Here is a 26,905-nt window from a genome sequence, read left to right on the forward strand (position 1 = left end):
TATACGTGAGCGCTACGGTGCCCGGCGAGGACATAAACAGCTGGAATTCGCCTTGCCGTGGCCTACTGGCTAAAACCGTATGTTTTCTGAGGTAAAGAGCCGGCGACACCGGGAGATGAGCGGCGACAGGAGAGGGGAGCAGAGTGACCCCCTGCTGACATGGGTATGTGTCTCCCACGGGGGGAGAGGACAGCGCGGCTGGACACTTCTAACTAAACTTTTCTTGCTGTTACTACTCTTACTCCCACTTTACTCATTATTACTCACCCTGGTAAGCGTCTTACCGTGGAGCAGAGGATTACTGTATCGTCACGTGCCCGGTAGTATTTCCTCCCATCAAGAAATTATGTAACTCTCCACAGGTATAATACTTCCGTGCATCCTAGTACCTGCCCCTACATAATACTACAGCCCCTACTCATTATATGGGGGTACTTTCTATACTGCCCTACTCATTATATGGGGGTACTCTCTATACTGCCCTACTCATTATATGGGGGTACTCTCTATACTGCCTTACTCATTATATGGGGGTACTCTCTATACTGCCCTACTCATTATATGGGGGTACTCTCTATACTGCCTTACTCATTATATGGGGGTACTCTCTATACTGCCCTACTCATTATATGGGGGTACTCTCTATGCTGCCCCCGCTCGTTACACGGGGTACTCTCTATGCTGCCCCCGCTCGTTACACGGGGTACTCTCTATGCTGCCCCCGCTCGTTACACGGGGTACTCTCTATGCTGCCCCCGCTCGTTACACGGGGTACTCTCTATGCTGCCCCCGCTCGTTACACGGGGTACTCTCTATGCTGCCCCCGCTCGTTACACGGGGTACTCTCTATGCTGCCCCCGCTCGTTACACGGGGTACTCTCTATGCTGCCCCCGCTCGTTACACGGGGTACTCTCTATGCTGCCCCCGCTCGTTACACGGGGTACTCTCTATGCTGCCCCCGCTCGTTACACAGGGTACTCTCTATGCTGCCCCCCGCTCGTTACACGGGGTACTCTCTATGCTGCCCCCGCTCGTTACACGGGGTACTCTCTATGCTGCCCTATACTAGAGCTGCTACTCTTTATGCCAGGGTACCTTTAATACTTCCCTACTCATTATACAAGGGTGCTCTTAATACTCCCCTATACTATACTAAAGCCCCTGTTCATTTATACTATAACTATACTACCCCCCCATTTATACTATGACAGCGCTGTACTAGAGACCCTCCTCATTTATACACTGCTCAAAAAAATAAAGGGAACACTTAAACAACACAATGTAACTCCAAGTCAATCACACTTCTGTGAAATCAAACTGTCCACTTAGGAAGCAACACTGAGTGACAATCAATTTCACATGCTGTTGTGCAAATGGGATAGACAACAGGTGGAAATTATAGGCAATTAGCAAGACACCCCCAATAAAGGAGTGGTTCTGCAGGTGGTGACCACAGACCACTTCTCAGTTCCTATGCTTCCTGGCTGATGTTTTGGTCACTTTTGAATGCTGGCGGTGCTTTCACTCTAGTGGTAGCATGAGACGGAGTCTACAACCCACACAACTGGCTCAGGTAGTGCAGCTTATCCAGTCACATCAATGCGAGCTGTGGCAAGAAGGATTGCTGTGTCTGTCAGCGTAGTGTCTAGAGCATGGAGGCGCTACCAGGAGACAGGCTAGTATATCAGGAGACGTGGATGAGGCCGTAGGAGGGCAACAACCCAGCAGCAGGACCGCTACCTCCGCCTTTGTGCAAGGAGGAAACAGGAGGAGCACTGCCAGAGCCCTGCCAAAATGACCGCCAGCAGGCCACAAATGTGCAAGTGTCTGCTCAAACGGTCAGAAACAGACTCCATGAGGGTGATATGAGGCCCGACGTCCACAGGTGGGGGTTGTGCTTACAGCCCAACACCGTGCAGGACGTTTGGCATTTAGTAACATAGTAACATAGTAACATAGTACATAAGGCCGAAAAAGACCATTTGTCCATCCCAGTTCGGCCTGTCATCCTACAAGTTGATCCAGAGAAGGCAAAAAAAACCCTGTGAGGTAGAAGCCATTTTCCTCACTTTAGGGAATAAAAAAATTCCTTCCCGACTCCAATCAGCAATCAGAATAACACTCCTGGATCAACGACCCCTCTCTAGTAGCTATAGCCTGTAATATTATTACACTCCAGAAATACATCCAGGCCCCTCTGAATTCCTTATTGTACTCACCATCACCACCTACCTCAGGCAGAGAGCTCCATAGTCTCACTGCTCTTACCGTAAAGAACCCTTTTCTATGTTTTGTGTACAAACCTTCTTTCCCTCCAAACGCAGAGGATGTCCCCTCGTCACAGTCACGTCCTGGGGATAAATAGATGATGGGATAGATCTCTGTACTGCCCCCTGATATATTTATACATAGTAATTAAGATCTCCCCTCAGTCGTCTTTTTCTAACGTGAATAACCCTAATTTTGATAATCATTCAGGGTACTGAAGTTGCCCCATTCCAGTTATTACTTTAGTTGCCCTCCTCTGGACCCTCTCCAGCTCTGCTATTGTCTGGCCTTGTTTACAGGAGCCCAGAACTGTACACAGTACTCCAATGTGTGGTCTGACCAGAGAACACCAAGATTGGCAAATTCGCCACTGGCGCCTGTGCAGATGAAAGCAGGTTCACACTGAGCACATGTGACAGACGTGACAGAGTCCTTGTGACGCCGTGGAGACGTTCTGCTGCCTGCAACATCCTCCAGCATGACCGGTTTGGCATTGGGTCAGTAATGGTGTGGGGTGGCATTTCTTTGGAGGGCCGCACAGCCCTCCATGTGCTCGCCAGAGGTAGCCTGACTGCCAATAGATACCGAGATGAGATCCTCAGACCCCTTGTGATATCATATGCTGGTGCGGTTGGCCCTGGGTTCCTGCTAGACCTCATGTGGCTGGAGTGTGGTCAGCAGTTCCTGCAAGACGAAGGCATTGAGCTATGGACTGGCCAGCCCGTTCCCAGACCTGAATCCAATTGAGCACATCTGGGACATCATGTCTCGCTCTATCCACCAACGTCACTTTGCACCACAGACTGTCCAGGAGTTGGCAGATGCTTTAGTCCAGGTCTGGGAGGAGATCCCTCAGGAGACCGTCCGCCACCTCATCAGGAGCATGCACAGGCGTTGTAGGGAGGTCATACAGGCACGTGGAGGCCACACACACTACTGAGCCTCATTTAGACTTGTTTTAAGGACATTACATCAAAGTTGGATCAGCCTGTAGTGTGTTTTTTCATTTAAATTTTGAGTGTGACTCCAAATCCAGACCTCCATGGGTTGAAAATTTGATTTCCATTTTTTTATTTTTGTGTGATTTTGTTGTCAGCACATTCAACTATGTAAAGAGCAAAGTATTTCAGAAGAATATTTAATTAACTCAGATCTAGGATGTGTTATTTTTGTGTTCCCTTTATTTTTTTGAGCAGTGTATTATTACAGCGCTATACTAGAGACCCTACTCACTTATACTATGGCAGCGCTATACTAGAGACCCTCCTCACTTATACTATGGCAGCGCTATACTAGAGACCCTCCTCACTTATACTATGGCAGCGCTATACTAGAGACCCTCCTCACTTATACTATGACAGCGCTATACTAGAGACCCTCCTCACTTATACTATGACCATGCTATACTAGAGACCCTCCTCACTTATACTATGACAGCGCTATACTAGAGACCCTCCTCACTTATACTATGACAGCGCTATACTAGAGACCCTCCTCACTTATACTATGGCAGCGCTATACTAGAGACCCTCCTCACTTATACTATGACAGCGCTATACTAGAGACCCTCCTCACTTATACTATGACAGCGCTATACTAGAGACCCTCCTCACTTATACTATGGCAGCGCTATACTAGAGACCCTCCTCACTTATACTATGGCAGCGCTATACTAGAGACCCTCCTCATTTATACTATGGCAGCGCTATACTAGAGACCCTCCTCACTTATACTATGGCAGCGCTATACTAGAGACCCTCCTCACTTATACTATGATAGCGCTAGACTAGAGACCCTCCTCACTTATACTATGGCAGCGCTATACTAGAGACCCTACTCACTTATACTATGGCAGCGCTATACTAGAGACCCTACTCACTTATACTATGGCAGCGCTATACTAGAGACCCTCCTCACTTATACTATGGCAGCGCTATACTAGAGACCCTCCTCACTTATACTATGGCAGCGCTATACTAGAGACCCTCCTCACTTATACTATGGCAGCGCTATACTAGAGACCCTCCTCACTTATACTATGGCAGCGCTATACTAGAGACCCTCCTCATTTATACTATGACCATGCTATACTAGAGACCCTCCTCATTTATACTATGGCAGCGCTATACTAGAGACCCTCCTCATTTATACTATGGCAGCGCTATACTAGAGACCCTCCTCACTTATACTATGGCAGCGCTATACTAGAGACCCTCCTCATTTATACTATGGCAGCGCTATACTAGAGACCCTCCTCACTTATACTATGGCAGCGCTATACTAGAGACCCTACTCACTTATACTATGGCAGCGCTATAGCAGGAATATAACACGTTGTGTCTTCCTTCCGTAGATGAGAACGTTTCCAGTCTCCGGTCCGTGTGCGTCCTACAAGGACTTAACGGGAGGACTTGCTATCGCCCAGGTGTTGAATCTCATGTGAGTAGAAAATCAGGGTTTGAATCCTGAGACTGATGTGATGACTTGTCCATAGTGGCATAGTAGTGCTTGTAATGTCACGCCTGTCTCCTCAATCACCCTGCATCCTGGTACATGTCACCCTGTCCTGCATATGTGTGCGGGCTTCATGGGCATCAGAGGTCTGTCCCACGGGGCCACTGTCCTGGGCGCATCTTTGGATGTCCTTCAAGTTCCGGCTAGTCCTGCACATGTGTCCAGGAGTGCCGCGCAGTGTCAGGCAGCTGCACAGTCAGCAGAGCTATATGATGCCATCAATCTCGTGGTGCACTTGATTGGTACCTTCTGACACCCCAAAAGTAGTGCATGGAGACCCCGTTCTGCTGATCTTAGGGTATCGGTTGTCTAATTGGGGTCCTGTACTTCCCCCTCCTTGAAGGGTTCACAAGATAGGTGCCCAATATTAGACTGCTGGGGCCCCACCGACCACCAATATGGGGGCCCACAGTCACTCTCTTTCCCTATCTCCATAGAGTTGTCTGGAGCTCAAGTTCGGCCACCTTGCCAAACAACTGGTGAGGGGGAGACCAAGGATTATGGGGATCGAAGTGGTGGGTCCCCAAAAGTCTGACATTTACTAGCTTTCCTGTTAGTGAAAACTCCTTAAAGGGAACCTGTCACCGGGATTTTGTGTATAGAGCTGAGGACATAGGTTGCTAGATAGCCGCTAGCACATCTGCAATACCCAGTCCCCATAGCTCTGTGTGCTTTTATTGTGTAAAAAAACAATTTGATACATATGCAAATTAACATATAAGAGTCATATCTTACTTGTTTGACCAGAGAAGAGTCATATTTTCAAACTCTGACTCATCTCAGGTTAATTTGCATATGTATTAAATCGTATTTTTTTTTACACAATAAAAGCACACAGAGCTATGGGGACTGGATATTGCAGATGTGCTAGCGGCCATCTAGCAACCCATGTCCTCAGCTCTATACACAAAATCCCGGTGACAGGTTCCCTTTAATCTTATGTGTTCTTAGAGATTAGAAAGACAGACTTGCTTTACTTCTTCCCCAGAAAACAGTGCCACTGATGTCTGTGGCTGTATCTGGTATTGCACCTGAGAAATTAGGTGCAATACCTGAGACTGTCCGTGGACAAGAGTGGCGCTGTTTCTGGAATAAATAAAAAAAGAAAAATAAGTTTATCTTTACTTATCTCGGACAAGCAATGATTAAATATAAAATGAAATAAACCTGTACCCTCAGTGCTAATGGTGTGTCTTGTGTCTGCAGAGATTCCTCCTGGTTTAATGAAGCCTGGCTGATGAGGATAAAGCCGGACCCTACCGACAACTGGAGGCTGAAAGTAAGTGGTAGCGCCATAGAGGGAGTTGTCATAACCTGTTCCCTGCCCATAGTCACCTAGTGCTGTATTCAATGAGCGTTTCAAAGGACAATGGCTTCTCCTGCTATACAGAGTCAGCACTGTACAAATAATGTACCGTCACACCTTATATCCAGAGAACCGTCGGCTACTAACATGCACTAATTCCTCCCTTCCATCAGGTCAGTAATCTGAAGAGAATCCTGCAGAGCATTCTGGAGTATTATCAGGAAGTGAGTATCTTCTGTCTACATAAAGTAATGTCCAGTGACAGGTGGCAGTATTATAGCGGTTATATTTTTGTACATAGGAGCAGTATTATAGTAGTTATATTCTTGTATATAGGAGCAGTATTATAGTAGTTATATTCTTGTACATAGGAGCAGTATTATAGTAGTTATATTCTTGTACATAAGAGCAGTATTATAGTAGTTATATTCTTGTACATAGGGGGCAGTATTATAGTAGTTATATTCTTGTACATAGGAGCAGTATTATAGTAGTTATATTCTTGTACATAGGGGGCAGTATTGTAGTAGTTATATTCTTGTACATAGGAGCAGTATTATAGTAGTTATATTCTTGTACATAGGAGCAGTATTATAGTAGTTATATTCTTGTACATAGGAGCAGTATTATAGTAGTTATATTCTTGTACATAAGAGCAGTATTATAGTAGTTATATTCTTGTACATAGGAGGCAGTATTATAGTAGTTATATTCTTGTACATAGGGGGCAGTATTATAGTAGTTATATTCTTGTACATAGCAGGCAGTATTATAGTAGTTATATTCTTGTACATAGGGGGCAGTATTATAGTAGTTATATTCTTGTACATAGGGGGCAGTATTATAGTAGTTATATTCTTGTACATAGGAGGCAGTATTATAGTAGTTATATTCTTGTACATAGGAGGCAGTATTATAGTAGTTATATTTTGTACATAAGATCAAGTATTATAGTAGTTATATTCTTGTACATAGGAGCAGTATTATAGTAGTTATAGTCTTGTACCTAAGACAGTATTATAGTAGTTATATTCTTGTACCATAGGGGGCAGTATTATAGTAGTTATATTTCTGTACATAGGAGCAGTATTATAGTAGTTATATTCTTGTACATAGGAGCAGTATTATAGTAGGTATATTCTTGTACATAGGAGGCAGTATTATAGTAGTTATATTCTTGTGACATAGGAGGCAGTATATAGTAGTTATATTCTTGTACATAGGGGGCAGTATTATAGTAGTTATATTCTTGTACATAGGAGGAGTTTTATAGTAGTTATATTCTTGTACTTGGAGGCAGTATTATAGTAGTTATATTCTTGTACATAGGAGGCAGTATTATAGTAGTTATATTCTTGTACATTAGGAGGCAGTATTATAGTAGTTATATTCTTGTACATAGGAGGCAGTATTATAGTAGTTATATTCCTGTACATAGGAGCAGTATTATAGTAGTTATATTCTTGTACATAGGAGGCAGTATTATAGTAGTTATAATCTTGTACATAGGAGCAGTATTATAGTAGTTATATTCTTGTACATAGGAGGCAGTATTATAGTAGTTATATTCCTGTACATAGGAGCAGTATTATAGTAGTTATATTCTTGTACATAGGAGGCAGTATTATAGTAGTTATAATCTTGTACATAGGAGGCAGTATTATAGTAGTTTATATTCTTGTACATAGGAGGCAGTATTATAGTAGTTATATTCCTGTACATAGGAGGTAGTATTATAGTAGTTATATTCTTGTACATAGGAGCAGTATTATAGTAGTTATATTCTTGTACATAGGAGCAGTATTATAGTAGTTATATTCTTGTACATAGGAGCAGTATTATAGTAGTTATATTCTTGTACATAGGGGGCAGTATTATAGTAGTTATATTCTTGTACATAGGAGCAGTATTATAGTAGTTATATTTTTTGTACATAGGGGGCAGTTATTATAGTAGTTATATTCTTGTTACATAGGGGGCAGTATTAGACGCATGTGTTTCCCCAAAGGGACAGGAGTGTAGCCCTGCAGTGGAATGGATTGGACACGCTCCTGACCCTTCTTTCCCCCTGCCATCTGCTGTATGAAGCCTCCATACACTGTAGACCACCCGCAGGTTCAGCAGACTGTACAGATGACGTATATAGAGCAGCTTTTGCGGGCTCCTGCTTGATCTTTGGCCTGGAATGTATCAGTGTTGCAGGTTGTGTGGTGTTTTTCATCTTTTCCAGATTACGTCGTCCTTTCCCCTCCAGGGCTATCTGTAATCATCACCTTGTCCTGCCAGAAAAACCCCGTCAGTGAGCTTGTGCCCTTATTCCGCTTGCAGCGCGAACAATGGAGCCTTTGTCGCTTGGGCTTCCCCCTTTCTGGAATTTCTTCTGCGCTCTTATCTCAGTCCTTCACCCGCACTTCCTCTTCACCTGCTGCAGGCCTCATCCCAAGAAAATGTCCCCTGCGACCAGCGTTAATCATTGTGCAGCCACAAACCTAAAATATCTGTAGTGCTGGGGCATATACTGTATATGTTATACCAGAATAGTCCTTTCACTGACAGCAAGCAGAGCTCTGGACAAAGGCAAGAGCTTGTACATTTCATGACAGTTCCCCATTGGCTGACTGACATTCATTCTTAATTTACACTATAGTAGTTCCTTCAATGACTTGACTTTATCTGGTCGACAGTTGGGTAGTCCATGAATGTTCAGGGGGACGGAGGTTGGGTCTGAGGTTCCTTCTGGGGTGACGTGTCCTCTTCTGAATCATAAAAGCTCAAAGATCGTCATAAGGCCGGGTCCATGTTACAACATATCCTATAATCCCTCGGAACTGATCATTGTGTAAGGCCGCCATCTGGTGGTCACTGGGTGCAAGTGGACACGTTTTTATTTCTACCTAAAATCCACTGTAAATCTGTCCTCGAATTGTTATTGTGGCTGCTTTTACACTTCCCACGGGGATTTTCATCTGCTCATCTTTTCCTGAGCTACATCCTGTATTATACTCCAGAGCTGCACTCACTATTCTGCTGGTGCAGTCACTGTGTTCATACATTACATATCCTGTACTGATCCTGAGTTTAATCCTGTATTATACTCCAGAGCTGCACTCACTATTCTGCTGGTGGAGTCACTGTGTTCATACATTACATATCCTGTACTGATCCTGAGTTTAATCCTGTATTATACTCCAGAGCTGCACTCACTATTCTGCTGGTGGAGTCACTGTGTACATACATTACTTATCCTGTACTGATCCTGAGTTACATCCTGTATTATACTCCAGAGCTGCACTCGCTATTCTGCTGGTGGTGTCACTGTGTACATACATTACTTATCCTGTACTGATCCTGAGTTACATCCTGTATTATACTCCAGAGCTGCACTCGCTATTCTGCTGGTGGTGTCACTGTGTACATACATTACTTATCCTGTACTGATCCTGAGTTACATCCTGTATTATACTCCAGAGCTGCACTCGCTATTCTGCTGGTGGAGTCACTGTGTACATACATTACATTACTTATCCTGTACTGATCCTGAGTTACATCCTGTATTATACTCCAGAGCTGCACTCACTATTCTGCTGGTGGAGTCACTGTGTACATACATTACTTATCCTGTACTGATCCTGAGTTACATCCTGTATTATACTCCAGAGCTGCACTCACTATTCTGCTGGTGGAGTCACTGTGTACATACATTACTTATCCTGTACTGATCCTGAGTTACATCCTGTATTATACTCCAGAGCTGCACTCACTATTCTGCTGGTGGAGTCACTGTGTACATACATTACTTATCCTGTACTGATCCTGAGTTACAACTTTTTATAATACAATGCTTCCATTTTTTTGTTATTGGAAACAGTCAGCAAGCTTGTCCCCAGACAGGGCAGCGTTTTCTTACATCAGACTGGTGTAAAGATGACACTTCCCAGACTGTCTGCCCAGAGTCTACTGCGGTGATTTTGCAGACTCTGAACATGCAGGGGGATTTCAGCTCTGAAGCCTGCAGAATTGTAATGTGTTTATTCCTGCCCAGGTTCTTTCGCACCCGGTTTCGGAGGACCACATCCCAGATGTTGCGATGATTGGGGAGTTTTCCAACACTGCAGAGCTGAGGAAGATGGTGCAGCTGGTGCTGGGATGTGCTATCAGCTGTGACAAGAAGGAAGGTGCGACACAAGATTTGCCTCCAATCCCTCCACTTCTAGTGTCCTGCTACCAGATAAATTAGGGTTATTTCCACTACTACTCGGGCACTCCCCTATGCTTTACAGTGCAGCATTACTTGTCTATATTGGCTGCAACTAAACTGCAATCTATGGGACAGAGAAAATGATTATAAGTGAACTGCTCCAAACAAACGTGGTGTTAAAGGGAACCTGTCACCAGGATTTTGTGTATAGAGCTGAGGACACGGGTTGCTAGATGGCCGCTAGCACATCCGCAATATCCAGTCCCCATAGTTCTGTGTGCTTTTATTGTGTAAAAAAAACGATTTGATACATATGCAAATTAACATAAAAGAGTCATATCTTACTTGTGTGACCAGAGAAGAGTCATGTTTTCAAGCTCTGACTCATCTCAGGATAACTTGCATATGTATCAAATCGTTTTTTTTACACAATAAAAGCACACAGAGCTATGGGGACTGGGTATTGCGGATGTGCTAGCGGCCATCTAGCAACCCGTGTCCTCAGCTCTATACCCAAAATCCCGGTGACAGGTTCCCTTTAACAAGGGGGAACGACCGAGATCAGTTGGAAATAGGGAGGCCATTTATTATTATTTACACGCTGAAAATGTGAAAATTGATTTAAAGGGACTCTCCACAACTGATGATGTATTTTACCTGGTACACAGGGCGGGGATTCTCTTTGTAGGGTTACTTTGTCATGCTCTGCCCAGCAATGTGTATAACCTAACAGATCAGTTCTGTCTCGAGTGGAAGCCTCCATTATGACTCTGATCCTTCTTCTCCAAACTTCAGAGCATATCCAGCAAATCATGACCCTGGGAGAGTCGGTGCAGCAGGCTGTCATGGAGTCCATACAGGAGGTAGGTGCTATTTAAAGTAGAACCCCACCCAACCCTTGTATCCTGCGTCCTGTCACGGCTGATTGTTTGCAGCACAGGCTCGATGGCTATATACAGTGGAGGAGAGGGCAAAGCTAGCCAGTGGGTAAAAATGCTTCCCCCCCTGTGCTCTTCAGCACATTGTACAGGTCACCAAATGGCGCCTGCGCCTCGCTATTCTGCTGGCGGAGTCACTGCGTACATACCATACTGCCATTACCGGTAATCAGCTTACAGAACTCTGGGGGTCCTGCTGGATTGGGGGTGGGGGAGGGGAGAGACCCCAAACATGCCTGCATGGATGTACCGAATGGCGCATGCGCAATGAATACCAGCCACCATTTCCAATAATTAGTCTACAGACCTGCGGGCATCCTTCTTGATTGGGGTTGGGGGGGAAATGAGACCCCAAACATGCTTGCTTGTACCAAATGGCGCATGTACAGTGAATTCCAGCAATTTTTTTTCTACAGATCTCCGGGGATCCTGCTGGATTGGGGGTGGGGGTAAAAAGAGACCCCTAACATGCTTGCTGCATCCATGTATTCTCTGCGGAGTTTCTCATTAATGAGCACCTGTCACCTCCTCTGCCATGTCTTAGTAAAATACTTGCATTCCTCATAAAATTGTGGGTATGGAGCACCTTTTCTTTGGATTCCTCTGTTATCCCTCCTGGAAATGTGCGAATAAATGGTCCACTAGGTCTACCATTCCTTGTGCCACCATGCAATTGGCACCGGCAGTCGTCAGTGTTTTTGTCACTTGTATAAGTAACAGAGGATCTGCACAATGCAGAATTAGGGCCCATTCACACGACCGTGTGGCTGCCTTGCCCGTGTTGCGGATCGCAAATTGCGGTGTGGAGGCACAGACTCGAAAGCCCACGTAAGGGCGTCCGAGTGTTTCCGTGGGCTTCCGTTCCGTGCCTCCGCACTGCAAAAAATAGGGCTTGTCCTCTCTTTTGCCATATGTTGCAGATCGCTGACCCATTCAAGCCAGTGGGTCCGCACCGCAGTGCAGAGTTCACTCGGCCGGTGCCCGGGATTTGTGGACCGCTATTTGCGGTCTGCAAGACGGGCATGGCGGCTGTACGGTCGTGTGAATGAAGAAGAGATTCTCATAGGGAATACAAGTAGTTAAACATGGTTCTTGTCATGTCAGCGACAGACCAGTCGCCGGATGGACCCCGTTGACTTATAGTCTGGTCCATCACCCTCGGCTTGGTGCCCGTCATTTTGGCTTGAAAAATTTAGCTATTAGTTAAAAAAATTCCCAATTCTGTAGCGCAGGGACTTTGATTTGGAGGATGTTTGTTCTGTACTTGCTGATTGTGTATTTTCCCTCTCCCACAGCTCCTGAGCAAGGAACCCACAGACGCAGCGACTGCCGACAGCTATGTCAACTACGACAGTCAGGTAAGTGTCCCCCCAAGACCTTTCTTGCCTCCTGGGATAGTGAGAGATGGGTTTTGGTGTTCTGCATCCTGCAGCTCTCCAGCTGTTGTGAAACTACGATTCCAAGGATGCTAGGAGTTGTAGTCGCACAACAGCCGGTGGACCGCAGGTTACATAACACTGGTGTAAACGCTACATGTCGCACCATGCTTTGTGAAGACACTGAACCAGCAGGGGATGCTGAATTGTCACTGCAGCTTTGGATGCGATTGGAGTAGAACTGTAGCCTGGTATCTTGTTTTTTGTCTTCCAGTCTCGTAAATATTACTTCCTCAGTGAGGACACGGACGAGAAGATGGGCATCCTGCATCGGTGCCACGAGCTGGAGCAGCAGGTACGGGGGGGTAACGTGGGGCATGCGCAGTTTCCATGGTGATGGCGTGTCTGCTACTCGGTTGCACGTGTGTGTGTGGTGGTGTGCACAGCATCTACTAAATTACAGACCCCCCGACCCTAAATAACCTGGGGGGCTCTTATTTACTCATTTGTAGATGCAGATTGATTAATTGATCTGGTAGTGCAGATGAGGTGCCGTCGCCTAGCAGAAACCCACCGGGACCCATTCATATGGGTTGTCACAGCCCCGCCCCCTATGACAAACCTCACTTAAAATCTAGGATCGTGGCACTGGGTGGACATGCCATTTAAGTATAGTTTTTGACAGCTGAAGAATTGTTAGAATTTCCCCTTTTCACATTGAGGTTGGCACATACCCGGCGGCGGTTTCTGCCCGGCAGACTCTGGTGGTGGGTGGGGGCTGGGCTTCTAAACATGGCGACCTCATTGAATGATTTCACCCTCTAAAAAGGTTTTGAGCTGAGTTTGATTTGGCATCCGGAGATGTTGGGTGAGTTTAATGCCTGCCTTGTACCCGCTACTTCTAATGCTAACCTTTTTGCATGCCAGCAATGCCTGCCAGCTGCCTAACCCAGGGCATTGCCCTGCAACACAGTGCCAGGGGTCGGTCATGACACCCCCTCATCTACATGTTTGCATCCTGTACCCCTTTGTCTATGTGTTACTTGTATATGTTGTTTTGCAGCCATTTGTGGGTACAGACCCCTAATTTTGGGATTGGGGGGAGGATTCTTTGGCGCTCCACACTAAAAGCATCATCGATTAATAGAAATTGTGCCCACCATGTACCCACTGCAATTAGCATGGTACCCAAAGCTGGCACCCTTACCCCTGCCCTGCTCCTATAGGAACTTGTATGTTTGCAAACTAAAGCCTCGTGCACACAGCCGTATATATAGATTGCGGTCTGCACAATATGGAAACCATCTGTGTTGCATCCACATTTTTTGCGGACCTGTTGACTTTAATTTGCGAAACGGACATACAGATTCAGAAAGCGCATGGATCATCCGTGTGCTTTCCCTATCGGTATGTCCATTCTTCAAAAGGATAGAACAGGGATCAACAAACTTTGGCACCCCAGCTGCTGTGATACTACAACTCCCAGCATGAAAACATGCTCGGCTGTTCTAACTCCCATAGAAGTGAACGAAGCATTCTGGGAGATGTAGTTTCTGAACAGCCGGAGTGCCGGAAGTTGCTGATCCCTGGGATAGAATGTCTGCAAAACGCGGACCGTGGGTCCATTGAAGTCTATTGGTCCAAAACAAAAAATGCGGATGGCACACAGACCGCTTCCGTATTTTGTCGATCCGCGGTTTGCAGACTGCTAAACGGACACAGTCATTTGCATGGGCCTAACTGTGAGGCTCTTATCTAGGAGTGAACCGGACCCCTAGGACAGGGAGAAGCCATGAGTGAGAGGGTTTGCAGAATATTGCATGGGATATCCATACCTTGTCCCCGCACCCTGTGCATGGACCGAAAACCGCACAGCATCATGGGTTGTTACCTGACCTCATGTGTTGATCTGGGGACATGCTAGGAATTGTAGTACTGTACCAGCCTGGATGATGAATATGTATGGGGTAACCACAGGAGAAAAGCCCTTGTTATGACCCCTTTCCCCTTAACCCTTTCTTCCGCTCTCGTCTCTTAACCCTTCTCACACTGTGTGCACTTGGCTCCTCTCCCTCCCATGTCGTGCCCCCCCCCCCCCCTCCACCTTTCCTCCTGAAGGTCTCCTTGCTGATGGAAGAGAAGCGTAACCTTCTCTCTGAGAACCGATCCCTTCGAGAGCAGCACGATTCACCAGACGGAGACATCGGGACACCCCAGATGTTCACTAAGAAAATGCTGCTGTTGCAAAGTCAGATCGAGCAACTTCAGGAAGAAAACTACAGGTAAGGGCAGAGCAACGATAGGCAATGTTACTAACGATCTTCCTGGTTCATGAACAGAATGACAGGTCTACAGTGAAGACTGGGATTGCAGCTCCACTCCATTAAAGTGAATTGATCTGAGCTGCAATTCAACCCACAATCTGTGGGACTGTTTTAGGAAGAAAACAACGGTTTTTGTAATCTTGGACAACCCGTTTAAATATCCTGGCAAATGGCTGATATTGCTCCAACATGTTGCAGGCTGGAGAGTGCACGTGATGACTACAGGCAACGGTGTGACGAGCTGGATCGGGAGTTACAGGAACTCCATCAGCGGAACCAAGACCTAACCGGACTTGCACACGAGGCCCAGTCACTACGGGATGAGATGGACGTACTCCGGTAAGGGGGCAGGCTTGTCTAACAAGAACTAGACTTTTTTTCCCCCCCAAAGGTACCAAATTTTTCATCAAAATTCTGTGGAGGGTCCCATTGATCATAGGGGTGGAGGTGGGCATTCTAGAGCATTTGTGTCAGGCTCCATTGAAATGGCTGATAACAGGGAACAGTACACTGCATTAAACTGCATAATATACACGTCCCATTGTAATGGCTGCTGCAGAAAAGTTTCACTAGGGCTCCTCCTAACTGATATGACTGTGGCCCCTTGTCTCTACCTCATCAGGCACTCTTCAGACCGCGTGGGGAAGTTGGAGTCCCTAGTTGAGTCTTACAAGAAGAAGTTGGAGGATCTGGGAGATCTGCGGCGCCAGGTGAAGCTTCTCGAGGAGAGAAACACGGTCTACATGGAACGCACCTGTCAGCTCGAGGAGGAGCTTCACAAGGCGCACGCCTCCCGAGGACAGGTGGAGAGCCTCGGCCGACAGGTAAGTGATGTCTGCATCTGACTAGAACATTGAGCTCTAGGATTAGCTATGACATCCAGGCCTGGCTTATGGTTGGAGCTGTACGATTTGCTGCTGGTTCATCTTGTCAGGTCCAGGAGCTGAATAAGAAGCACTCTGCAGAGTCCTTGCGGGCAGAGAAGTGGCAATTCGAGTTCCAGACCTTGAAGGAAAAATTTGAGGCTTTACAGAAGGAGCGAGAGGTGAGGAATGTACCTGCATTGGTAGGGTCGTCTTCCTGGGTAGTCTCTCGTTAGCTGTAGCTTTCCAACAAACACTTTGATCTGATGGGTGTGCTTGACGCTTCTGGAGATCAGGGGCGCCTGCTGCTGGTTGCCTGTGTGTGATCCCTCTCTGGTCATAGCAGACTTCAGACATGATTTCTCGTCTGCATGGCTGCTTCTTCGGAGGACGGGCATCCTGAGGTCTATGGTGGGATGATGTCCAAGCTCCTGTGTTTTCTTCCAGCGGCTGCTGGCAGAAAGAGACTCTCTACGGGAGACCAATGAAGAGCTGCGCTGCTCCCACCTCCAGCAGACGTGCCTGGTACAAGCAGGTGAGAAGACACAACTAAAGCTGATAGTTGAGGGCTCCGGCAGTATTCCTGCCCTCATGATCACTACAGGCTATGAACACTCCGGGCTAAAGGAGTTGCCGCTCCCTTTGTACCATTGTAAGGGCCTGGGCGATCTGGCATGTTCTTAGGGTGGATGGGTTATACTGGGCCAGATGTCTTTGGTCAACTTCCTAAATAATGGATTCCGCCTCTGTTGACCCATGTTTCTTAATCTGATGTAGAGTTGTTGCGATACCAAATTTTTGATTCGGTTTCGATACCATGAAAAAGTATTGCGATACTCGATACCATTCGATACCACGCGAAAAAAATAAACAAAAAAAGCCACGTGCATTCCTCATTTTTAAAAATGGCGAATCGCGCAGTTTTTATTTTATTTTTTCTGTTCCGGCATTCACCACCTAGATTTTTTTTTTATATTTTAATAGTTTGGACTTTTCTGACGTGGCGATGTAATATGTTTATTTATATATTTTATATGTGAAATTGGGAAAAGGGGGGTGATTTATACTTCATATTTTAGTGTTTTTTTTTTTTCACTTTTTATTTAATAACTATTTCCCCCCTTAGGGGCTAGAACCTGGGATCTTTCATCCCTTTTCCTATTCACCCTGATAGATCTCTATCAGGGTGAATAGGACTCCACACTGTCCCTGCTGCTCTGTGCTTTGTGCACACAGCATCAGGGATGTTACCATGGCAACCAGGGCTTCTGTAGCGTCCTGGCTGCCATGGAAACCGATCGGAGCCCCAGGCTTACACAGCTGGGGCTCCGATCAGAAGCTGCCACTGCACCACCAATGAGGGGGAGTGGAGAGGTCCCTGTGGCCACTGCCACCAATGATTTTAATACTGGAGGGTTGAGAGGGGCCGGCGCACTGTGCCACCAATGATTTTAATGGGATGGGGGGATTGAGGGGGGGGGGGGCACACTGCACCACCAATGATTTTACCCCTTTATACAGGAGGCGGGTACTAGCAGATCAGCGGCAGTTAACTGCCGCTGATCGCAGCTCCCTGTCAGGGGCAGGGTGCCGGCAATGCGATTCTGCTGCCGGCACCCGCCTCCTGTATGTGTTAAAGACTGACTACTGTATATGAGTCCAGACTTTCACTATTAGGCCACACAGAGCGGCGCCCAGCGATGTCTCAGCACTCACCATTTAGTCCTGGGCGCCGCTCCGTTCGCCCGCAGTGCCCCATTACTGTCTCCTCTCCTGCTCCACATGCTGCTGATTACTATCGGAGCGATGGGAGGAGACATCAGCTTCACTAGTGGGCGTTCCTTCTCCCTGGCTGTAGCGCTGTCCAATCGCAGCGCAGGGAAAAGGAACGCCCACTAGTGAAGCTGATGTCTCCTCCCATCGCTCCGATAGTAATCCTATCATTGGTGGCGCAGTGCGCCCGCCCCTCCTCCGCCCCTCTCTTCTCATTGCCGCCCCTCCTCCACCCCCTCTCTTCTCATTGCCGCCCCTCCTCCGCCCCTCTCTTCTCATTGGTGGCAGCGGCAGCAGCACAGGGGGAGGGAGGACAGCTTCCTTCTCCCCGTGCTGCTGAGAGAGAACATGAGCGCGCCGATAGCAGCGCGCTCATGTTCAGAGATACTAGACTGCGCAGAAGCGCAGCCCAGTATCGAAAAAACGGAAATCCCGGTATCGTATCGATACCGGGACAAAAGTATCGATTGGGTATCGAAATTTCGATACCCGCAACAACCCTAATCTGATGTATAGAATAGGGAATTGTGTTAATTGGACGAGTCCTCCTGAGATTTTTGGCATTTCATCCCTTCGTAGATGCCTTCTCTGGACTGTCTTCTCCGGTGGACAACTTGGCAGCAGAGATCCTTCCTGCGGAGCTGAAGTAAGAGTTGTGCAGATGCGATGTACAGAGTAGAGGTTGTATATGGCTGCCTGTACTGACCTCTGTATACCCTGTAGGGAGACGGTTATCCGCCTGCAGCAGGAGAATAAGATGCTTTGTGTGCAGGAAGCCTCGTACCAGCAACGTCTGTCCGAGCTGCAGAATTTGCTAGAAGAGTCCAACCGCGGCCGCAATAGACTTGAGAGCGAAAACCGGTGAGGAAGGGGGGCATTGTGCGTCTAACCTCCCTCCCCCCATACCTTCCATAGATGATGACTGTCTCTTGTTTCAGGCTGAATCAGCAGCAGATCCAGGAGCTGAAGTATCGGATCGAGGATCTTCATAGACAACTGATGGAGCAGGGCAGCCGGGCAGAAGATGTAAGTGCGCCTTATATGTTTGACCACTGCACTGTACTGTCCACCCACCGGACTCTAACCGGACCCTTCTCTGTCCTAGTCCTCACAGCTGAAGAGGAAGCTGGAAGAACACCTGTAAGTATGTAACCTGCACATTGGGGACATGTGTCCAGCAGAGCTTACAGTCTAATGCACATCGCCAAAGTTGGATAGAAGTAGGATTTGTAGTAGGGTTGTTTCCTGCAGAGACAATCTAATTTACATTGGTTTTCATGATGTGCTTCTTTCAGGGAGATGCTTCATGATGCTCACTCAGAATTGCAGAAAAAGAGAGAATACATTGAAACCCTGCAGCCTAAGGCCGACTTGAACAGTAAGGAATCCTATCAAATTCTGTATATCTGCATGCACCACTAGGGGGAGCTCACTCTGTTCAGGATTATACATTTCCCGATGAGTTTTATGGGAACTGTGTGAATCCCTTTTGCATTCAGAGTTTTGCCCTGGGGCTCTAACCCTGATTATTACTCTCCGTCCCTCCCGCCGCAGTGTCCCGCAAAGTGGATGAGTTGCAGCAGATCTTACGACAGAAGGAGGACGACATGAGGGCCATGGAGGAGAGGTACAAGCGATACGTGGACAAAGCCCGGACGGTGAGCAGCGAGTTTTTCCAAACGCTAATCTCCCCGTCTCGTGTGCACACGTTTTGGGATGCGTTTTGGACTTTTTAAAAATCTTTTGTGAACCTTCTCCTCAGGTTATTAAAACTCTGGATCCCAAGCAGCAGAATTACATTCCTCCAGAGATCCAGGCCTTAAAGAACCAACTGCAGGAGAAGGAGACCAGAATCCGGCACTTGGAGGTGCAGACATCTTAGTTATAATACATAAGAGTGCATGTGAAGGAGGTTGTCGGAGAAAGGCGTCTGACAACCTGATCCTCTTTCAGCTCTGTGTGCAGGAGGGGTGTCAGATTTCCCTCCATAGAGGTATGCAATAGTATTTCCACTTCCTTTCTTCCAGACTGACTTCGAGAAGACCAAGTCTCAGAAAGACCAGGAAGAAAAGCTGATCATAAGTGCCTGGTATAACATGGTGGGTGACTGCTCCGGGGTGCCTGGTAATGGCGGGGGGGGGGGGGGGGGAGCCTGGCTTGGGTATTGCACTTACTATATTTATTATGCCCTTTCTCCGCAGGGCATGGCGCTGCAGCAAAAGGTCACCGACGATAGGACGCAGGTCCCGAGTGGAGCCCAGTCTTTCCTGGCCCAGCAGAGACTGGCCACCAATGCCAGACGTGGACCGCTCTCCCGCTCCATGCTCCCCAGATACAGCGACAAGCGGCAGAGCATGTCATGAACCCACCAGGGTGGTTCTATATAAGCTGCATACTTCTGCCAGCCCCATAAGGGAGGGCTTGTTTACCTAGTGCCAGGGACCAGCAACCTCCGGCACTCCAGCTGTTCTGAAACTACAACTCCCAACATCCTCCCTTTTACGTCCATGGGAGTTACAATAACAGCCAAGTAAGTGTGGATGCTGGGAGTCTGTAGTTTGACGAAGGTTGCTGATCCGTGGACTAACCTGTCAATGTCTGGACAATCGCACTCCTCTAGGGGGCGCTGATCCTTTTTATAAAACTAATTCTGCCTTCTTCTTTTTAACCTTTGCTGCCTCCTTTTACCCTTATGCGTTTCCCTTTACCTAGGGCATCCTCAAAACTGGCATGGAACTTGCTGTAGATTAATGAACATGAGCAGAGTACTTGTAGTGTGCCCCCTGGAGGCAGTGATGTGGACTGCTAGATACGGCTCATTATAGGATAGGGTGCCCTATGTACATGCCCCATCCTAACATAGAGACATATACAGGCTGCATGTGGCGGCCCCTGAGATCTCCTGCTCATTCAGCTATAAGCATATGGTTTTATTATCACGGATGGTTTTATTACAGTCATTGTGTCTTTCAGTCGCTCACATACACTGGTTCAGTACACGTTACAGGTCGTCGGGGTAGGAAAAACCCCAAATTCACCATAGTTATATTCTATAGGTAGTCTTCTATGAAGGCATATAGCCAGTACTGCAGCACCACCTTGTGGTTGTTTGTGGTTACTGCAATGAGAAATAACTATAGGATTTTTTTTTTTATCCACCTATAATTTTAAGGTTTACCGTCCTGTCTTTTGCACAACTGGTGCAATTTAATTCTATAGTTAAGCACAAGCCAAAGACCTCTCCTTAGGATGCACATTCACCTCTTTTTATAGGTTCTGGGTAGACATAGCTTACCGCGTTTTATATTTAGGGGAGGGGAGACCCCAATAGTTTATACATGCTCCAGTATGTTATATGCCATTTTGACGTGTAGTATTTATATGTAAGTCAGTAACACTAATAGGGTTCTGGATAGAAGACGTCACTATTTTATATGTATATGGCAGTCAAATTTTAGGGCTGTTTAATGGAAATTAGATTTTCTTTTTTGAAAGATAATTAAACGTACAGACAGTACCCCCCCCCCCCCCCCTTCACCCGTGCACTGACTTGTTGCCTTATTAACTCTTGCTAGCAACACAGAGCCCTGAGCTAGCCAAAGTGGTACGTCCTATGTACAGTATATATATGGATAGTATTATACTGGCCCTTTAAATCCTGCTGCTGCCATTTTCCCATCCCTTTTCATATTTGGACAGGTGACGTTGGGGTGTTTTTCGGGTCTATACACGGATGTTGTTTTCTGCTTGTATTTATATGTGTTTTAAGCTGTGAATTGCTACTAACTTGTACCGTTTTTATTGTTCTGGTTGGTATGTCACTCCTGACCCTTTCACTTCAAATAATAAATAGCGCGTTATGCCCTAAGGTAGATATTTTTATAACATTATAGGAGAAGAGCTGCTTTTTAAAATACATCTTGATACAGAGGTACCCCCACTAGGGAGGGTAAGGAGCTCCATATTGTTAGAGGTGCAGTACCTGCTGTGCCCTCTAGATGGAGCTGTGATGGTATAACTTACAAGAGCTGAATATGCCGTCCACTATAGAATAGGTACAAATATAACCTCTAGTCATTGAGGGGAGTTTGTCTTGTGGGCCCCCCCCAATTTACAGATGTCTTTTCTATCTGCTCTTAGCTTACCTTTCGTAGTATTGTTTATGATGTTGTCTTTTATACACTACAAATAAAACTTTTATCTTCCTTTTTACCAAAATCCGTCTTTTTATTTTATTTTTTTTCTCCTCCATAAGTGATTAATATCTTGAGTTGATAAGAGTCCAGGAGGCTCCATTTACAGAAGCAGCATTGCCTCACGAAACCATTTGCAGGTTTTAAAGTGGTCCTCTGGGTCTAACGTACACACATTGACCAAAAAAAAATAAACAATACTTCACCCAGATAAAAATGTCAGATTGCTGCAAAGCCCAACGTGCAGTTAGGTATCGGGCAGATAAGTAAATGATTACAGGTATGGTCTGATTAGACACTGCGTCTTGCCACAAGAGGGCGTAAAAGTGCTTCTCCGCTGCCCTATAAAAAGGCTGGCAGAGGCTACTTTTGGGTAGTGTACCTCTTGGCGATTGCTGACTGCTAGGTATGACACACTGAAAGACATTTTGTCCAGTTGACAGACTTTGAGAGGGGGCCCATAATTGGACTTAGAAGCAGGTTGGCCGTTCTGACCTAGCTGATAGGAGGTGTTGGGGGTAGTGCTTACATGAGGGCACACTAACATGGCAAGCAGGTTCTGGATGGCCCAGACAGACCACTAGTAGAGGAGATCATTTTATCCCCTGACAGCCGCTATAGTTTTGTTGTTCACCATCCAGACACAGGTGGCACCTTCATTATACCCCCCGTCTCTGCCCAGACCATTTCCAGACGCTAAGCAGAAATAAATATGGAGTCATTGCACCCATTATGTGCCCTGCCAATGACAGCCAGCAACTGTCGCCTTCATTTGCAGTAGTTTTGTGAATGAGAAACCTGAACTGCTACAGACTGGAACCGTATTATGTTTAAGAACTGTCATATATTGTAAAAAAACACAACTCATGCTCATGTGGGTATTACTGCATTGATGAATTGCACATTTACCTATAGTATCATACCTGTAATGGCAGCAGTGTATGCTCCAGAGCTGCACTTCTTACTAGAGACATGAGGCTGTGATCAGTATAGGGTACCTGCACACAGGAATGTATTTTCAGGTGCAGTTTATTTCATATTTGCATTGTAAAGAATGAAATCCACACGAAGAAGTACCCATATGGCTTTTGTAGACAAATGAGAACTGTATTCAGGAGCCATTATTAATGTGCATATAAGACAGACCCTTGTTATGGGGACAGGTTTAAACACTCATGAAATAATGTTGTATTTGTAAAAGAATAACTACTATAATACTGCTCCTATGTACAAGAATATAACTACTATAATACTGCTCCTATGTACAAGAATATAACTACTATAATACTGCCTCCTATGTACAAGAATATAACTACTATAATACTGCCTCCTATGTACAAGAATATAACTGCTATAATACTGCTCCTATGTACAAGAATATAACTACTATAACACTGCTCCTATGTACAATAATATAACTACTATAATACTGCCTCCTATGTACAAGAATATAACTACTATAATACTGCTCCTATGTACAAGAATATAACTACTATAATACTGCCTACTATGTACAAGAATATAACTACTATAATACTGTCTCCTATGTACAAGAATATAACTACTATAATACTGCTCCTATGTACAAGAATATAACTACTATAATACTGCTCCTATGTACAAGAATATAACTACTATAACACTGCTCCTATGTACAATAATATAACTACTATAATACTGCTCTTATGTACAAGAATAGAACTACTATAATACTGCTCCTATGTACAGGAATATAACTACTATAATACTGCTCCTATGTACAGGAATATAACTACTATAATACTGCTCCAGCAGAACAATGCCGGGAATGCACCCCCTCCACCCCCGATCGTTTGGGAAACTCATAAGGCTGTAATTCGGGGAGAACTTATTGCCCTCGGTGCCCACATCAAAAAACAACGCTCCCGAGCTATTACCAGCCTCATGTCCTGTATTGAGTAGCTTGAACTTCTACACAAACAATCGCAAGCGCTCAGTTGCGCGGCTGAACTTATTGACGCGAGAGCGAAACTTAAGAATCTACTTAATGTGACCTCGGCCAAAATTCTCCTCCGCTCTAAGTTTAAATCCTACGCCCATGGTGATAAAGGAAATCAACTTATGGCGGCGTTGGCTAAAAAAACAATACTCGGACTCCTTTATCCCTGCTATTAAGGATGCAAAAGGTAACCACCACAAGTCTACCCCCGACATTGCAAAGGCTTTTAGCTCCTTCTATACTGAGCTTTGTAACCTCCCTCCTCAGGTCAATCAGCTAGCAACCTCCCGGAGCCCACGGAAAAATTTCTCTCCTCCCTACAACTCCCGAATGTCACCCTGGCTCAAGCTGCTCATCTGGTAGCCCCAATCATGGACTCTGAAGGTCCTTGTCTCTATCCCCTCGGGGAAGAGCCCTGGACCCGACGGCTTCTCCATCACCTACTATAAAACTTTTCAAAACATTCTAGTCCCACATTTCCGCTCCCTGTGTAACCACCTTCTTAGCGGAGGCCAACTCCCTCCCCAATCGCTCTCAGCCCATATTACTATTATTCATAAAGAGAACAAAGACCCCCTAAATTGTGGCAGCTACCGCCCAATTTCCTTAATGAATACGGATGTTAAATGGTTGGCCAAGATACTAGCTTAGCGGATCCATTCGATTCTCCCTGACATCATTCATAAGGAGCAGGTTGGGCTTGTCTCTGGCAGACAGGGGAACGAGAATACCGTCCGCCTTCTTCATCTTATGAATTGGGGACACGGAGCACCTCTACTCCACTAGCTTTGCTCAGCACTGGATGCGGGGAGAAGGGCCTTCGACGGGGTCAGCTGGCATTATATGTCTGCGCCCTGTTGAAATTTGGCTTCCCTACCAGTTTATATCAGCTATTTCTCCTTGTACTCGTCCGCCTCTGCCAGGGGGGTCAAGGTCAATGCACCCTTCACCCGCCTTTGACATATCTAACTGGCACGAGGCAAGGTTGCCCACTCTCCCCATCCCTCTTTGTCCATGGAGACCCTATTAGTGCAGAGATCAGACAAAACCCAGATATTGGAAAGGCATCAAGATGGCTTCTTATACCCATCTTACCACGGCATTTGCAGATGATCTGATCATTATGACCACTAACCCCATGATTTCATTCCCACGACTTCATTTGCTATTTGAGGAGGTTTGGATGTGGTCTTTAACTTTAAGATCAATTAGAGTAAGTCATTAGCTCTGAACGTATTCTGCAAACCCTATGTAGTCAAGAACCTCCTTTGACTTGGGCCCCCACATATAACGTTTTGGGGGATCCGTATCTCAGCCGACCACGACGACTTATTCGGTCTCAACTATGCCCCCCCTACTCAAATATATTAGAACACACCTCAGTCCCTTAAACTCCCTGTTATCTTGTGATAGGCAGGAAGAACTACCTCAAACCCTTTATAGTACCCAAACTCCTGTTTTTATTGCAAACATACCGATCTGGTCTTACCCCGTTCTTATTTCGTAGAGATACGCCGTAGTTTCTCCTTGTTCCTGTGGGTGGGTAAATCCCTAGGGATAGTTTACTCCACATTGACAAGAGAAAAAAAGATTTGGGGGCTTTGGTCTGCCCCGATGTTCACACTTACTACACAGCTTCGCTCGTAAGTAGATGCTTCTCTCTCCACTCTCGGTCAACCCCTGAATCTATGCGTACAATTAGAACGTGCTATACTCACCTATAAAGGACGACTTATCCTGTGGGGGAATCCGCACATGTTCCCCTAATAACTCATATGCTTCCCCCATTTGGAAAGGCATGTTAGTAGAATGGGCCAAACTATATAAATCCCGAGCCCTCACCCCCCCCCCCCCCCTACATCTACTACAGAATTACATTCATCCTGACATTCTTATGCAGTAAGCCAGATTGGACTAATGCACATTGCGCAACAATATCCACTGACTGGGTCAGGTGTAAATGATGGTTAAGAGTTTTGTTCGTGATGCCAATTGCAGCGTGCGCAGGGTACAGTCTCAGGGCCCTTTAAGGTGTTGCAACTCACGTACCAGGTGAGGAATGCCAGAGTGGGGTAATGTCTCTGTGTAGCAGTAGGTATAGTGTCAACGGTGTCTCCTACCTTGGTACGGCTGGACTCCTGGATCCTGGCTCACTTGCAATAAATGAGTGTTGCTAGTCGGAGTAATGGAGGATTTTAGTAGTAGTAAATGAGATCCAGACTTGTAATATAATCCAACTTGTCTTTACTGGTTGCAGCAGTAATCCATATGAGATACAGCAATAGTCATATTAGGTCCCAGCAGTATTGGGCAATGTATGGCATGGGATCAATATCTCTTCTGCTCCTATACTAAATGCCTGGAGAATATGGCAGGAATCTGTCTTCTGCTCTTTCTACATCTGCTGTAGTGTGGGAGCTGACTAGCTGAGGAGGAATTTGGCTTCTCCTGGTCTCTGGATGTTACTCCCAGTTCTGCTCGCAGGGAATGGCTCTTCCTGGAGATGCTGCTTGCTGGTCACCAATTGAGGCTGAAGGGCTCAGACTGGGAAGGGTGATCTTTGGTCTCAACCGAGACGAATCCTGGTTGGGATCCCTATTTCTGGAGCTCCTACCAGCACAGCCTTCCCCGAGCCGGGGTGGCTGGCACACTCACTGTAACTTCCTTTCCTCCCCATGAGGAGGGGGAGCTAAACTGGAATTTACTATTCCAGTCTAGAAATGCTAAACTGTACTAAGGTCCTCCTACAAGATCCACACTCTACCTAGAATCAAAGCCCTCTCCTTCCTTTCTACCTGGGCGAGATATTAACGCTCTTAAACTGCCCCCCCCCCCCCCCCCCCCCGAGATACCGGGGGAAAAAACTCTCGACGCTTTACAGAGAGTTGCTTTCCTTCTGCCCCTCCAGCACTGCACTTTATGTCTGCCTGGGAAAAGGAGCTCTCAATCCATTTTATCCGAGCCAGAGAAATCGTTAATTTCTAACGATAATTTGTTTTCCCTTAGTCCTAACAGCAGCACAGATGGGGTTAACTGCCCCTGTGGACTGGTAGGACCGGCAGAATTTTTAATGAGCCCAAGAACCAATAAACGATCTTCAGCTCCCTGAAAGGGAGGAGGTCACCCCCCAGCCCACCGTGTTTTTAACAAGCATAATGTATTTAGGGTGGGAT

The 26,905-nt window shown here is 46.2% G+C and overlaps 1 protein-coding gene and 1 long non-coding RNA gene across 2 annotated transcripts in view; one reads left to right on the plus strand and one right to left on the minus strand.

Moving 5' to 3' along the window:
- Nucleotides 1–21,779, plus strand: HOOK2 (hook microtubule tethering protein 2). The gene is made up of 22 exons (XM_040415047.1): nucleotides 1–163; nucleotides 4,623–4,708; nucleotides 5,990–6,062; nucleotides 6,263–6,313; nucleotides 10,132–10,264; nucleotides 11,083–11,150; nucleotides 12,521–12,583; nucleotides 12,876–12,956; nucleotides 14,720–14,883; nucleotides 15,124–15,264; nucleotides 15,548–15,749; nucleotides 15,860–15,970; nucleotides 16,236–16,323; nucleotides 18,141–18,207; nucleotides 18,285–18,422; nucleotides 18,500–18,587; nucleotides 18,667–18,701; nucleotides 18,857–18,939; nucleotides 19,116–19,219; nucleotides 19,324–19,428; nucleotides 19,589–19,660; nucleotides 19,763–21,779. The coding sequence occupies exons 1-22, from the start codon at nucleotides 80–82 to the stop codon at nucleotides 19,922–19,924; spliced, it is 2,199 nt and encodes a 732-aa protein (XP_040270981.1). The 5' UTR covers nucleotides 1–79; the 3' UTR covers nucleotides 19,925–21,779.
- LOC120986457 overlaps nucleotides 13,948–26,905 on the minus strand; it is a 26,051-nt gene continuing 13,093 nt past the window's right edge. The window contains exon 3 of the long non-coding RNA XR_005775687.1: nucleotides 13,948–14,187. This is a non-coding gene — a long non-coding RNA (uncharacterized LOC120986457). The remainder of the gene's footprint in view (nucleotides 14,188–26,905) is intronic.

The sequence above is a fragment of the Bufo bufo genome, chromosome 1 (assembly GCF_905171765.1).
Source record: "Bufo bufo chromosome 1, aBufBuf1.1, whole genome shotgun sequence".
Lineage (NCBI taxonomy): Eukaryota > Metazoa > Chordata > Amphibia > Anura > Bufonidae > Bufo > Bufo bufo.